This window comes from Octopus bimaculoides, chromosome 10 (assembly GCF_046866305.1).
Source record: "Octopus bimaculoides isolate indiv1 chromosome 10, ASM4686630v1, whole genome shotgun sequence".
NCBI lineage: Eukaryota > Metazoa > Mollusca > Cephalopoda > Octopoda > Octopodidae > Octopus > Octopus bimaculoides.
The window spans coordinates 79930273-79947847 of record NC_142937.1 but is presented as its reverse complement, the minus strand read 5'-3'; the positions used below and the strand labels follow the sequence as shown (position 1 = coordinate 79947847).

At 34.9% G+C, this 17575-nt stretch overlaps 1 protein-coding gene across 1 annotated transcript in view; it reads left to right on the top strand.

The window, feature by feature from the left end:
• Positions 1–5637: 5637 nt before the first annotated feature.
• LOC106869534 (uncharacterized) overlaps positions 5638–17575 on the top strand; it is a 34447-nt gene continuing 22509 nt past the window's right edge. Inside the window, exons 1-2 of the mRNA XM_014915308.3 lie at positions 5638–7051; positions 15223–15413. Coding sequence (XP_014770794.2) covers positions 5802–7051; positions 15223–15413 — 1441 coding nt within the window. The 5' untranslated portion in view covers positions 5638–5801. The remainder of the gene's footprint in view (positions 7052–15222; positions 15414–17575) is intronic.

Sequence of the window (17575 nt, the reverse complement as noted above, 5' to 3'; positions counted from 1 at the left end):
CGCAGAGGCAGATCTCTAACATTCGACGATGAGAATTCGGTTGTTCGATAAACTAAATTAATACCTCGTCAATTAAACTGTATGTGGATGTCCTAAACTGCTGAATAATCTTTTATTGTTGTGCTTTTGAATGTTTGAATTCTTTCCATTTTCCTCGCCTTCTGTTTTTCTCTGTTATCTTGGTGCTGTACGGTGGGTTAATTTAAGACTTTAGCTCTTATTTCTAGCAGGTGTATGCTTTTTGAGCATCATTACGCTTCGTGCAAATTTATAATTCATAGCTAAATAATACTGTTTTGCCTGCGATCCACCTATGTCACTGCTGTTGATATCATCAATTTTAAACTTTATCCACAGATGATATTAACAGTAGTGACATCTTGTTTCAAATCTTTGTGTTTGAATGTTTTGTTTGTGTGTGTGTGTGTGTGTACATATTTATATATACATATACATATGTATATATCCGCACACATACACGCCCACACATATATAGACATATATACATATACATAGATAGATAGATAGATAGATAGATAGATAGATAGATAGATAGATAGATAGATAGATATCGTTGACATCATAAGATTTTATAAACTTTCGAGAGAATGAAGAATAATTCATTTTTGGAATTGGATCTCGAAGTACATATGAAGTTTAAAATAATAATACTGAGTAACACTGAGTTGAAAACCCTTTTCGGATAGAAAAGGATCGAAGGCTGCCCGTCCTTACATCTTACATCTGTATATATGATAAGCGTTCTACCAATGTACCAAAGAAATTCAAATTTCTCTGTCCGATTCGGACAGAAAGAATATTTCCATGCTACTATTTGTATCTTTCTATGTTCCTCGAGAACCAATTCAGAAAAAGAATTATTCTACGATCTCTGGAAATTCTTATGACGTCAACAACATACAATCCCCCCCAAAAAACAATTATATTTATATTAATAAACGCGAAATTCTGTCTGTCCGTCTGGGACACCAGTGCCTCAGGCTTCATTTGCTTTACATGGACATATTATTTCTTTTGGGAATTAGGATGATCCCGGAATTGAAAATCTTCCCTTAATTTGGTTCTTGAACGACTAGCATTGTGGTCGGATTTAAAAGCATTTGGGCTGCTATTTCTAGTAGATAAAGCAACCGTGAGAGGTTTCAGCGCCGTAGTGAACGGTTTACAAGAGTTACCTTCCTTAGCTTAAAGTTTTACTCAGGAATTTAGCGGTTCTTTTATCTTTTTCAATCACCAGACTTTTAATCGAACACGAGTTCTTTCTTTTTTTATGCCTCGTACGTTTTTTGTTGGCCTCTTCTGCCGAACCGCTAAGTTACGAACGTAAACACACCAACACCAGTTATCAACCGGTGGTGAGGGACAAACACAGACACAAAGTCAGAACATATATATATATATATATATATATATATATATATATATATATATATATATATACATTCTATAATGATGAACGCGAAATTCTGTCTGTTCGACTGAGACCCCTGTATCTTAGTCTACATTTGCTCTACATAGACATATTATACCTTTTTGGAATAAGGATGATCCCGTGATTGAAAATCTCCCCATCATATGGATCGTGAACTTTTAGTATTGGGATCAAATCTTGATAAGGATTTGTTACATGCTAACAGTTGAAAATTCAAATTTTAAAAGAACTCAAACAATGTTTTTTTTTCATTTAAACTGAATTTAAAGTAATGCCATATTGGTTGGTTATCAATAAATGCTTTATTATTATTATTGCTCTCCTTAGTTTTAGGCTGCAGACCGAGTTAGCCCTCCGCAGGAGCTAACTTAAAAGACCACCCGGAGTGCGGCTTTTAAGCTAGTATATAAATATACTTTTAATCCATTGGTGGCATCGTTTATTTATGTCCCTGAGTAAATTGTTTATTTTTGAAATATATTCATATTTATATTTGTGTGCATATGTGTGTGTGTATGTATATACATATACTGGAAATATATAATATATATATATATATGTAATAGTGTGTGTGTGTATACGCACACGTGTCTATATATTTGTGTAAGTGTATACATATATACACACATATAAAAATAGGTATATGAGTTTATATATGAATATATATATTATACATATATGTATGTATATATATGTATATATATATACGTATGTGTGTATCTATATATATATATATATATATATATGTGTGTGTGTGTGTGTGTGTGTGTGTGTGTGTGTGTGTGTGTGTGTGTGTGTGTATATATATATATATATATATATATACACGTATGTATGCATGCATGTATGTATGTATGTATGTATGTATGTATAAACTTTGTAAATGTTCTACCTATGCAATACTAAACACACATTTCGATGAAAAGACCGCAAAGTATAAGAACTAAAATTTTGCTTTTTTATTTCTACTTAAGTAAGAATAATCGGAGTTAATCCGAAATATATGAATGTGTGTCTATCTATCTTTATATCTATCTATCTTTATACATATGTATATATGTATGTACGTATATGTATGTATTTATATATACATAAATATATATATACACACACAGACGCATACACACATACACACGCATACACACACACATGTTTTGTTCGCTTCATAATATTTTATTTATTTAATAATAGGAAACACGACTGCAATCCACTAGAGATTCACTTTTCAACTTCCCAACATCTTTTCAAGTGTCGCCAATTACTCTCGAACCGAAGCAAATATTTATTGAATATTTATTGGAAATATTTCCAGCGACAACATGCAAAGCTTCCAGTTCTTATTGTTAGAATTTTTGCGATTGAATATTTCGAATCGTCTTTATACTTATGCTTAATTATTTGCTCAAAGATTCGATAAATAAAACGATGAGTGAATATACATTGAAGGTTTCTTGGTGGGTAGGTGTCAATATTAGTAAAATATAAGGATTTTTTTCTTCTTCTTTTCGTTATTTTTTGTTTACTTGTTTGTTTTACTTGTTTGTTCTTTTTTTTGTTTGTTTTTATTTCTTTATTTATGAAATCGAAGTACGGGTGATTGATCCAAATTGAATGAGTAAAGAATTTTCTAGGAATACTACTTCTTTAATCGTTATGGAAGTTTGGGTAGATAGTAGAAAAAAAAGAAGCAGGAATTGATTTGGCGTTGACGACTTTCAAATGGAAAACAGAATCGTTAATATGTTTGTATAAGTGTGTGTATGTGTATATAACAGCTTGATTAATGTATGTATAAATATGTATAAGTATGTTTGGAACTGTGTGTATGCGTCAACTTCAGTCCAGTTCCACTACAAAACTGTGTGTGTGTATTTTCCCCTTGTTTACAATTAGCACGGAAAAAATAGATAAACAGTTACCAGGGTAGCAAAAAATCACACAAGTAAAAAGGGCGTAACACCTTGTTTTTAAAGGTAGAAACTCCGGGTTTATGTGAAATATTTTGTATAATATATATAAATAAATAAATGGAGTTAAATGCAGGTGTTATTCAAATTCTTTTACTTCCGACACATGTTTCGAAGATATCATTGGTATTATTCGAAAGGAATAAAATGGTGTAAAACAATGTAATCTTCACTTCAGGGAAAGAAAGAAATAAAACTCGTCAATAGGACATTTTAACAGAATATGATGGATATGTATAGTGAACGCTATTAAGTTTTTTTTTAAAAACGTTAGAGGATATAACGTCAAAAGTAGCCAATAGAAAGTGGAGGGTGAAGGAAAGAAAAAATCAGAAACCAAATAAATGAGAAATGTAGAACGATATGTGAATTACTGGATCTTCTCAGAGAATCTACTATTCTAGTAAAACCAACTTAATTCTAACAGTAATGCTACACGTAGAACTAGGATTAGGAAGGTTTTGTGGTTTAACCCAGCTTTCAATATGGCCGTAAAAACAAATATAGGTAAAGAATTCTTAAAATTAGTCTCTTGATATTTTCAACCTGACCATAAGTTTTATAGAAATATTTAATAAAAGAACGCTATTCTTGCTGCAAAAACTTCGCCTCTTTTATTAACCAACACAACAGTAGGATAACTGCAAATAATCATAGTGCCGATTCGTTTCCCCAAAATTGCTATTGCAAAGATGTGACCACCTGTTCGTTGGAAGGAAAATGTCTGGAGAAAGGAATCGTGTATAGAGCCAAGGTGCAGATGAAGGCACACACGAATATAGAATTTATACAGGGGCTTCTGAAAATTCTTTCAAAACCCGATTTTATTCTCATAAAAATTCCTTTCGATACCCCGACAATAGGACGAAGACCAGCCTGGCTAAATATATCTGGGAATTAAAAGAGAACGTAACCCGACCTTTCAACGTGACATGGAGAATTATAGATAGAGCTTCACCTTACAAGCACGGTGCACATAAAAGACCCATCAAATGTGAGTCATGCCTACTGGAAAAATATAGGCCTCTGAGCAGGTATAAGGATCTGAGGGATGGTGAGTTTTTGATTGAGGTCCATGCCTTGTGTCTTTTGTACATAGTATCTTGGATAGGTTTGATTTGTGAATCATTCTCATCGAACCAATCTTGGTGTTTGCATTTAATGAATCTTAGAACTTTTTCAGCAAATGATTTGATCAGACCTCGTATGTCTGTGCAAAGCAAAGAAAAACTTTCCACCAAGTATTTCGACCTGCTGGATATAGCAGCCCAGTCTCGCTGAATCTGTACACTATCATTTTTTAAAACAAACACATTGGATAATCTGTCGAAATACACTATATATGAAAAAATAGATCGGGCAGTCATGGCTGGAACGTCTAGGATCATAAATTTACATGGTCAGGCTTACTGTAATACAACCATATAATGTAAGTTTGTGTCAATCTGATCATATATCTCTTTCAAACTCACATGTAACCATCTATGTGTGTATCTGTGTGTGAGAGAGAGAGTGTGTGTGTGTGTGTGAGAGTGTGTATCTGTGTGTCTGTGTCTGTGAGGGTGTGTATTTTTGTGCGCTGGTACGTATGTTTGTGCTTATATGTGAGTCATAGTTCTCTGTGTGTGTGTGTGTGTGTGTGTGTGTGTGTGTGTGTGTGTGTGTGTGTGTGTGTGTGTGTGTTGTGAAAGGATCGGACATCTACGTCTTTATCTGCGTTTTGTATGTCCAGGCTTGATTCCAAACGCAAAACATTGGTCTTTAGACTTTGTCCTTGGTGGAGAAGATAAAAGTAGTTTAACTTCAGGGAGAGAAAGAAAAGGAGAGAGAGAGAGAGAGAGAGAGAGAGAGAGAGAGAGAGAGAGAGAGAAAGAAAAGAAGAGAGCAAAGTCAGAGATAATGTGATAAATGCAAATGAAGTGAGGTCATACGAGTAAGTCAGATATTTTGTTTGTGTTTACACAAAGAGTGGTTGGGGCGGAGAGGTGGTCATTGCAGAAATAAATAGAAAGAAAAATGATAGAGAAAGAAGATGAAGGGGGAGAAGAAGAAGAAGAAGAAGAAGAAGAAGAAGAAGAAGAAGAAGAAGAAGAAGAAGAAGAAGAAGAAGAAGAAGAAGAAGAAGAAGAAGAAGAAGAAGAAGAAGAAGAAGAAGAAGGAAAACACTTCTAGAGAAAGGGAGGAGATATATGAGTGACAAGGAGATATACAAAACTTAGATGAACCGAGGGAAGGGCAGAAATTGATAAGCAGAAGATAATTGGGGCAGAGTGTGAGGGTGGTGAGACGGAGGAATACTGACATACAAAGATTGACAGAGAAAAATTTAAAAATTATAAAGAAAGCCAAATTGTTTTACAAATTCAACAAGGAAAGAGCACATGCGCTTTCTTTACAGACGACACAGAATGGAAAAGGCTCAGGAGTTGAAAAATAATGTGAAAAGAAAGGAAATTCGGTATAAAGTAACGTCTACGAAAAGTAATGGACGGTTAGAGAAGAAAGGCGTTGAAAGTAACATTACGAAGAGGAATACTGAAAGCGTTTGTGATAGAAATAGAAATAACAACAGCAAGAGTAGTAGTAGTAAAACTACTAAAAGAAGAGGTGACTCTAATGGCCATGATGTTGGTGGTTGTAGTGGAGATAAACGACATCAAGGTTCCTTTAAACGCCATATGAAGGTATGCATTATGGCAACTGTGCTTATTAGTTCTGGCCTCTTACTCGGCTTTACAAGCGCCTTCTTGTGGGGTTATAACAAAGTAATTAACCAAGAGTTCTATGAACAAGCTGGGCACCTTTATCAACACAAACAACATCACCGACAACACACACAACCTCCAGGTTCAGATTGCCCTCAACAGAAATATGACAGTTATGCCAATAACGGATATCAACAACAGGATGTTCTCCAAAACCAACAGCAGATGTCCCAGTCTCAAAAACAGAATCTACTTGAAAAGGATTCTGCATCACTGAATTTTGCAGACAACCAGAATATGTCTCCCATCAAAGAAAATAGTAATATTAAAAACGTAAAGGATTCACAGGACAACAGTTTTGACATCCCTAAAACAACCAGCAATCACCCTCAGAAAAATCTGCCATCCAAAAGAAGTGTCGAAGAAAAACCCTCTGAAAACAGATCACAAGAAAATAAACTAAAGTCAGAGCTTAACAAAAACACAAAAACCGAAACATTGCCAAAAAAGGAAGATAAAACTAAATCGAGCTCTTTACCTAAAGATTCCACAAGTCCCTTACAAAACACGCTCTCTGATGAACCAATGACGTTAGACGTAACCAGCGGATCGAACATTATTTTCAACATGTCAACTAATGTGGACGAACCAGAAAAATCAACAACTCTTGAACATCAAAGGAAAAGTGGAACAACGAGTGAATCGAAGAAGAACAAAAAACAAACAAAACCTGAAACTAAAAAGAAAACCAAAAAAACTGAATCGGAAAAGTCTAAGAATTCTGTAGATGAAGATTTGCCGCCAGAAGTGAAAAATTTTAAGAGTACAATTCAAGACGGAATCTTACCAAAGAAAATCTTTGCTGGCGGTCGACGAATACCTCCAATCCATTTATTGCCACAGAAACCGAACAACAGCAGCGTCAAGTAAGTCTTCAATCACAGTCCTGTCTGTCTTTCTTTTCATTCTGGAAGGCAAATTTTAATTTTAATTTCTTTTATCGAGAATATTCCTTTATACATGAGATGCATCTCTAAGCGTATCAACTTAATTATAATCCTCTTGCTTGAAAACACGGGGGTTCGCATCCCATCACTGAGACTGGTCTAAGTACTTAACTCATTCAATTCTGAATAAATGATCCTAGTCTTCTCAGTTGTGTATGTATGTATGTATGTATGTGTGTGTGTGTGTGTGTGTGTGTGTGTGTGTGTGTGTGTGTGTGTGTGCTCCAGCAGGGCTGCAGTCAAATGACTGAAACAAGTAAAAGAATAAAAGAATATATATATTCACACGCACATACATACATGCGTACGTATGTACACACACATACACACACATACATACATACATACATACATACATATACGTACGTACGCACGTACATACATACACACACGCATACATACACATACATACACATACATACGTACGTACATACATACATACATACATACATACATACATACATACATACATACATACATACATACAAATAAAAATACCCTGTTGTTGATGTTGAAATTCCAATGAAAGAGCTTTGGATCAGGTTAGAAACCGGTTCTTTCTCTATTGACAAGAAATCTTGAAATAAAACGGAATAACGACATACATAGATACACATATATGTTCTTTTATTCTTTTACTTGTTTCAATCATTTGACTGCGGCCTTGCTGGTGCACCGCCTTCAGTCGAGCAAATCGACCCCAGTACTTATTCTTTGAAAGCCTAGTACTTATTCTATCGGCCACTTTTGCAGAACCGATAAGTGACGGTTAAGAGTACAATTCAAGACGGAATCTTACCAAAGAAAATCTTTGCTGGCGGTCGACGAATACCTCCAATCCATTTATTGCCACAGAAACCGAACAACAGCAGCGGTTGTCAAGCCATGTTGAGGGGACAAACACAGACCCACAAACATATACATACACACACACACACACACACACACACACACACACACACACACATATATATATATATATATATATATATATATATATATATATATATATATACAACGGGCTTCTTTCAGTTTCCGTCTACCAAATCCAATCACAAGGCTTAGGAGCAACTGACGATGGGGTATACTCTTCATGTTGCATGTCTCGTTTCTCTGTTTCTTTCGTTGTTCGAAAATGTTCGTTTTCTATGCTTTCGTTTCTCATTGTATTTAACGTTTTTTGATGTCCTGTACCCACATATGCATACATGTATACATATAGATGTAGGTATGTACATATATATAGGAATATGTGCATATATTCATATATATATATATATATATATATATATATATATATATATATATATATATATATATATATATATATATATATATATATATATATATACATACATACATATATATATATATATATACATATATATATATAAATATATACATATATATATATAAATATATACATATATATATAAAAATATATACATATACATAAATATATACACATATGTATATATATGCATAGATATATAAGTATATATACATATATATATATATAATATATATATATATATATATATATATATATATATATATATATATATATATATATATATATATATATATATATATATATATATATATATATATATATATATATGTATATATATATATATATAAATGAGATTATACCCGTATATACGTACAAGGTGTTCGGGCTAAATTTCACAGTTTGCCTAAAAAGAAGAGGAAATACAATATCAAACCCAAAAATAAAAGTAAAAATATTTTTTTTTAATTATAAATATCAACTAGATTATAGCCAGTAAATAACAATTTATTCAATGTAGCCGCCCTCATCTTCCGTCACGGTTTCAAGACGGCTCCGAGAACTGGCGCATGTAGTCCTCACTGTGTCCCAGAGAAGATCTTCATCTTTGTTGTCGCAAACAAAGCAGTTGGTGTCTTTCTCAACTGCACCCCCACACATAGTAATCCATGGATTTACAATCTAGAGAATTAGGAAGCCAGAAATTGGGTCTGAAGAATCGTAGAAATTCTCCGAAGACCGCTTCTGATTATTTCCAGCGGTATGGCAAGGAACCGAATCCTGATGCCACACACGTCCTTCCAGCAACAACCCTGTCCAGCCAGGATTTAACTGCACAGTCTCCAGCAGTTTCATATAGCTGTCTGAATTGAGCCTAAGCCTCTGTTTCAAAAGCGTTCGAATGAACTCCGGTGTGCGGGCGCTGAGTCTCTTCCTGCAGACCATGGCTTCGTAGTTTCGGTTGCAGCTGTCCATGAAGTTAAATGCATTTACATAATGTTCTTCTTATAGAAAAATATTTACTACGGTTTTTCTTTAAATTTGATTCCATTAGCACAGAATTGAAATCAACGCTAAATGGACATTAGCACCAGCTTCACAGGTTTTTACGCTGTGGACACATGCGTGCACGCGTATGTTGTTTTGCATTTTAATTGTAAGAATTCCCCTCATAAAAATTATCAAGACAACCACTTCCCTTTCACCGTACATTTTTGTCCTTTAATATTTGTTGTAATAAAGCAGCGAGCTAGCAGAATTGTTAGCCCGCCGGGCAAAAATGCTTAGCGGCATTTCGTTCATCTTTATGATCTGAGTTCAAATGCTGCCAAGGTTGACTTTTATCTTTTCGAGGTCGATAAAATAAATAACAGTTGGGTCCTGGGGTCGATGTCATCGATTCACACACTCTCATCCCTGGTCTTCAACCAAAATTTGAAACCATCATTTTTTGATTCGAGACATTGCTACTTCAACCATTTGTCTTTTGATGTTTTTCGAATTTCGATCAACTATTTTCGATAAATTGACACCAAACTCTTGTAAAAGGCAGTTACCCTCGATTGACTGACGTCTGTCCCAGGGTGGCAATGTTTCGTACATCAGGGTCTAAAGAGCGATTTGTGAATTGAAAAAAATAAACTAATACAAATGTTTCTGGTAGTGGGCAGGTTCTGTGCATGTGAACCTTCTCCTGCACTCAATATACGAAACATGGCAGGGCCCATACCCTCCCATGGCACCGATAAGTAGGCTACCATGATTCGACCTGGAATGGATACTGAAGAAGTTTTCCGTTGCCTTCTCCAGACAGATGGGATCTGAACGTAGAGAGCCGCAAAGTATACGGTAAAGCATCTCTGCCGGCACGACAAGGATTCTGCCACTCTCCCACCTACAGAATACTTTATATTCTTGATCAAGGAATTGTTCTGCGATATTGGAATAGCAAATTACAGTATGGCTTGAATCCCAGCATATTAAATGGCAGATATTCCATAAGGATATATAACAATGCTTGTATTATTTACATCAACAACTCACCTTTACAAAATGGATCTCATTCGCAGTTTTAATATTATTAATGTCATATCCCATTATACATATTTCCTTTCTCCCAGTTGTTGTTATCCTCTTGTTGGTTTCGTCGTCATCGTCGTTTTTAAAACTAAAGCGAGTTGATTGTAATGCGTTTCTTCTCAGACTTTCAAATAATTCAATTTGGCCATTATTAAGAATCACTAGACTTCAATTAGGAACTTATGATTCCGTTCACTGCATTCTTCGTTTTCATTTGAAGAGATAAAAAGAAATTGAATTACCGCACTGAGAAAACACGATGGAATATAGCCATTATCGTGTTCATCTCTTACCAACGCAGAAACACATACACACAGGCAACCACCAACACATACACACCTACATTATCATGCACCTCTTCATATATGCATACAAACATATATATATATACTGGTTTATTTGGCCTTCGTCTTCGCTACTCGTGCCATGCGGACATTTATTGTGGTTTTAGAGTCAGGATTTGACTGCTATTTTTTCAGCGTGGTGGTATCTCTTGATACCCTGTATTATAATTTTAAATAATTAGATAGATAGATAGATAGATAGATAGATAGATAGATAGATAGATAGATAGATAGATAGATAGATAGATGGATGGATGGATGGATGGATGGGTGGATGGATGGATGGATGGATAGATAGATAGGTAGATAGATAGGTAGATAGATAGATAGATAGATAGATAGATAGATAGATAGATAGATAGATAGATAGATAGATAGATAGATAGATATGGATGTATCTATCCAAATATGCATGTACTTTGTGTTCGTCTTCATTCGCACGAAAGAGGCTGTAAAAAGATTTCTGTGTGTTTGTATCTGTACTGAGTGTTACTGTATCAATATGGTTTTGTGAGAGGAAATTCATACCCTCAATTATAAACATACACCCACCCACACATGTGCGTACGTTTTGTATGTGTGTGTGTGTATTAAAAACATTGAAACAAATGCACGTCATAAATAACACTCACTGAACATCTGACTTCTTATTAAAGATATATATTTATATGAAATGCAGCTTAAAACAAAATAATTTGCTTTTTTTAATTATATATATATATATTTTTTTTTATAGCTTTTTACTATAATTTAGAATATTATCTTCTGGAAATGCGTTGTCTCTGGGAATCTGGTGAGAATTAATAAGGAAACCTATTTTGTTGGTTAAATTTGGAGGATGAAAATAAACAGGTTTTGAAATGACGTTAAGCTTTTTTCTTACCACACACTTCACTATCATTATGTTCACTAAATATTACACTATATATATATATATATATATATATATATATATATATATATATATATATATATATATACATACGCATATATGTATATATATGCATACAAGCATTATATATATATATATATATATATATATATATATATATATATATATAGACGGTTTAGATATAGATTCAAGGCTTGAATATGGTACTTATGCGTAGGCACCCGAATATCGCATCCCAAAAGGATAGGTGATTAAAATCAAAAAATAAGCAACACGGATTTCAAAGGTGATTGCAGTACGCACGTTTCATGCTACTTCAATTTATTTAAGTAATGCGAGCATTACCTTAAATGCAATATGAAGAGCAATCTTCAGCTGCTGCTCTTCATATTGCATTTAAGGTAATGCTCGCATTACTTAAATAAATTGAAGTAGCATGAAACGTGCGTACTGCAATCACCTTTGAAATCCGTGTCGCTTATTTATATATATATATATATATATATATATATATATATATATATATATATAGTTAAAAAAAACACAAAAAACAATAACAAAAAAGTGAGGACGTGATACGGATAGTGTTATTGGACGCTCGGGAAAGGAAAGAGAGAGAGTATGACGTTTCGGGCGGAGCCCTTCGTCGGAAAGACGGAAAGTTCAAAGAATGGAAAAACGGAGGAAGAGAAAAATGGCACCGATGCCCACGAGGTTACATTGTGGAAGGACCGGAAGAGGAGGTGGTGGAGGAAAAGTTCTTTCTAAGACAGGAGAGTGAAAAAGGGAGGTGAATATCTGTGCGTGCGCGAGAGTCTGCAAGGGTGTGTGTAATAACAGAACGTGTGTGCGCGTATGTGTGTGTGTGTGTGTGTGTGTGTGTGTGTGTGCGTGGTTTGGTGGTTTATCTGCGTGTATGTGTATGTTGTGTATGTTTTCGTGCGTGCGTGTGTGTGTGTGTATGTTGTGTATATGTGCGTTCCTGTGTGTGTGTGTGTGTGCATGTGTTTGCTTACGTACGTGCGTGCACGTGCGTGTGTCATTTATACCCCTTGTGTGTGTAGTTATATGCGTGTTTATGTGAGTGTGTGTTGTGTATGTGAGTGAGTATTGTGTATGTGAGAGGTGTGTATGCGTGTGTGCATGTGTGTATATGTGTATGTGTGTACGTGTATGTGTGTGTATGTGTGTGTTTGTGTATGTGAGAGGTGTGTGTGCGTGCGTGTATGTGTATGTGTGTGTTTATGTGTGTGTGCGTGCGTATGTGTGTGAGAGCGTAAGGATGTGTGCCATGTATGTGTGTTATTTTGTGTGTGCACTCCTGTGTGTGTGTGTGTGCATACACATACACACACACACACACGACAAAAATTTATATATATCTTGTCTGATGACAAGCACATACTGGCTTCTAGTTTGTGTGGGTGTGAGTTACCCTTCTATATAGATGTATACTTATTCATTTATAAGTATATGTGTGTGTGTATGTTTATGTACATGTACACACACAGACACACACACACACACACACACACACACAAACACGAACACTCATACAGACACACACACATATGCATATCGAGTTTCAGTTTGTCGTTCCATATACTGCGTAACGTCTTTACCACTTGTTGAGTTTTAATACAAGCACACAGTTGCACGTCCCTGCATTTTCTCGAAACTCTTTTGTGAAACATTTTCTTGTTTCCATGGACCATGACAGCAAAGAAATTATATTAGAAACGATTATCGTAATCATTATCACCACCACTACTACCACCACCATCATCATTATTACTATTATTATGGTCATTATTCAACATTTGGTAGTTTCAGGCAAATGTCTACTGCATCACCTGCTACTCTCCGTATTGATGGTTTGGGGTGCAGCATTGTGTGTTCTTTTTTGCTTTGGGGAATGTGAAAACTCTTCCCGGTAATGTATTGTGTCAGTTTCTTTTTCTTTTTTTTATGAGGTGTGGTGCAGTCTTTTGTTGTATTAGTGTTTGCATTGTGTTGTGTGTGTAATGCATTGGGTTTCTAGCCTGCTAGTGGTAGTTTATTTCATTGGATATTTGCTGTATAGCGTGTGTCTTGTGTTTGTGGATTGTTTTGTTTATGCTGTATCATTGAATTGATAGTGCCTCGCGTGGGATGTGGGTTTTTCCTAGCAGGGCTATTTTTTGAATAGTGTGTAGTGTTGAGGATCCAAGTATGGTTTTTACGTTTTTGTTCATGTTTTTTTATCATGCCAAATGCTCCAATTATTATTATTATAATTATTACATTCATATGCACACAACAGATTAGACTGTTGGAAAAGAAAAATTCCTAACATCGGGCTACAACAAGTAACCTTAGATGCCAAGAACCTCCTAAATATCCTAGCTGTCCCTAATAACACTGTTTTCTGGAGCTGTGCTAAACTGGTTTTTATGCCTGTTTCCTCTATCCATCTGTTCAGATCTTTAGGGATAGTTCCCAAGGCACCTATAACTAACTGGGATACATTTTATCTGCACTTTCCATAGTCTCTGTAATTCAATGGCTAGGTCCTGGTGCCTTGCTATTTTTTCTATACCCCTCATGTTGATTTCTTTAGGTCCTGGTGCTTTGCTGTTTTTTCTATACCCCTCATGTTGATTTCTTCATCATTTGAGACTATAAAGTCAATTATGTGGTACTTTCTATTCTCTTTATCTACTACTACTATTGCTGCTACCATATCAGACCATCTAGCTTCTATTACTCTGTCAGTCTGAATGCTGAAGTCCCACAACATCTTATATTTCTTACTTTCTAGTACTTTATTAGCTTCATGTTCATACCATTTATTAGTTTGTTCAAATCCTAGATTTCTACGTAACTCTTAGTGGATTACGTTTTCTGAATAAGTTTTATCAATCTTAAGGAAAAATAAATTTAATAAATTTGAATAAAATCTAATTATTTAATTAGATTCATTACTTTAGCAAATTAGCCTTTCTATCGTCGGTAATTAAAAACGACCATTCATGTTGAATGATACTTTCTGTCGTGGCAAACTTTACCAGAAAAGCAATTCTTTTTCCCCTTCTAAGAAGTTATTATTGTATTATTTCTGCATAATGAAACAGCAATATGCAAAGACGAAATGTAAGCAAAAGCTTTCATCTGGGTGATATTCACAGAAATGTTTTTGTAACAAAGAAATAGTTTTTTGGTGAAGTAAAACAAATGTTTTATAAGCAAGCACTTAGACACCGAATTCTTGTGTGATGCCACAGCTTTGGAGTGTGAAAGAATCTCCCAACTACAATGGTTTCCTAATTATCACCTACATTTACAAATTCAGATGTTCACATGACACCTGATAACTTCATAAACTTGCTTTCGTGCCCCTGTGTAGCTTTTATACATCAGGAAGGATAAAGTTGATCTCAACATCCACACAAAAAAAATTGCCTATTTGCAGAAAAGTGTTGAAGACTTCTTTCCTCTATTTCAGTGTCTACATGTTTGAAGAATTTCTCTCTGACGCCGAATGTGATGGCTTGAAGCGTGCCCATGAAAAGTACGTTGATATGGGTTCCAAGAAGGACCCAATTTTATGTTTTGATGGAATTCAGAAACTTCGAGAACATTTGATTCATGTTGGAAAGGGTCATATCAATGTCTCTCCATTGGATTTTACCGAAGGTATGTTACCTTTCACAACTCCATCAGCTGTGCCACTATTTTACTCTCTTGCTGCGTCCTTCATGAAGACAGAATATTTTAGAGAAACAGCTGTAGTGTAAAAAGAGGGGAGAGAAATGGTTGACGTTTAAAGTTTATTGGTTCATTGATAATTATAGACAGACAGATAGATAGATAGATAGATAGATAGATAGATAGATAGATAGATAGATAGATAGATAGATAGATAGATAGATAGATAGATAAGAAATATTACCGGTCCCTGGCACACTTGGAAAACAAAACTGCCGGTACGCCGCATCAGATAGTTTGAGAAGCACTGTATTAGAGGATGGTAGGGCTCGCTCCCCACTGTTAGCAATATGTATTGCATATAAAGGGTGCAGCGTCGCACCGATAACCAGCTGGTGGAGGATCTGCCTGGGGTTAAACTAGTAGTAACATGGAACAGCCACTTTGATGTGGCGACTCACTTTACTTTATATATATATATATATATATATATATATATATATATATATATATATATATATACATAGTTGAAAATATGTGGAAAACAAATATAAAAACTGGAAGAGAAATGTCTTCGTTTCATATAGTTTAATATCTTTTTATAAATATATACATATTGTATGGATGTCATGAAATCCAACCGGTTTTCACTATTTAAATTAGCTTTTCAAGGGACATTGTACAGTGATAGTTTTGGATGTTTGAAGAATAAGAAGAATGATGAGTTTAGAGAGGGAATCAAGGGGAGCAACAGGTGGCAAGGGGGACAACTGGCTCCGTGGTAGATTTTTTTTTTTTAAATGGTCAAAGTTGTATATTGAAGTGTGGTCTGTACTTTTGTATGAACCGGGTTTCCTTGTTTAGGCGTTCTTGTACTGAGATTGAATCTTTGCATTGGTATAACGGGAAGATATGAAAATTCGGCGTTTTATTACTTGCGCATCTGGCGATATGTCTGCTCAGTGCTATCTGCCTGTATTGAGGGAAATGAATCTGTTCTTTATGCAGTGTGACTCTGCGTCTCAAAGTAAGGCTCGTTTGGCCCACATAATTGTGACCACAACCTGAGCTCAGATATATATATATATATATATATATACTTACATGAACACGGAGCTATGATTTTAATTTTAATAAAAACCACATGAGATCTAATGATCGGAAGTTAATCACACCTCGCTTGTTTACTGGACCAGTGTACTGTTTTAAAATCGAACTAGTTTCTTTTTTTTTTGTTCTTCTCTCGAGCTGAACTATAAGTGGCTGTCTGCTAATCTATCCCTAACCAAGACTCTGTCGTCGTCTCGTCTAAAATTTGTAAGTAGCTACACAGGGACGAAGATAATCTCTACGTTGTCTGACACGGCAAAATATCACGTCTAAATTGAATGAAGAGTCGAAAATGAACTCGAAAATATATTAATGTGAATTAGCAATTTGATTGATTATATATTCTGGATTAACTCTGGATTAATTGAGACGGGACACCTCGCTGCTATGTTATACATTGCTGGAAACATTGATATCCACTTAGCTATGTTGCGGACCGAATTCCAGTAGAAAAATGTTTAGGTTACATCTATTGATTGATAACACTTATACATGTCGGCTGAGTAGGAAATGCTTCACCGAGGAGATGTAATGAGGTCGAAACCTGCTTTAAAGACCAGAGCCACTTCAGTTTGTGTTGTTCAAATATTTCAATCAAACGAACGTTATCTGACTGAATTCTTGTTTTTAGACCTTAAACACCTACAGGAAGTTTTTCATCAATTTGGATAATTTCATTTAATCAAAACACGATATCATATTGCATAAATATTTGAGAGTGAGATAAACATGAAGTTGTTTTAATAAAATGGGAGATTATTAATATGTTTAACCTCTCTGCTAAAGATGAAGGATTTCATTCTTTCTAGTTCTTTATTATCTATTTTTATCTTCCACATATATTATTGACTTATATTTTAATTTTAGATAATCTAATCTTAGACGCTAGCTCAATATTTGCCAACACACACATCATACACTTACATATGTGTGTGTGTGTGTGTGTGTGTGTGTGTGTGTGTGTGTGTGTGTGTGTGTGTGTGTGTGTGTGTGTGTGTGTGTGTGTGTGTGTGTATGTTTGTATATATGTCTGTATCAAT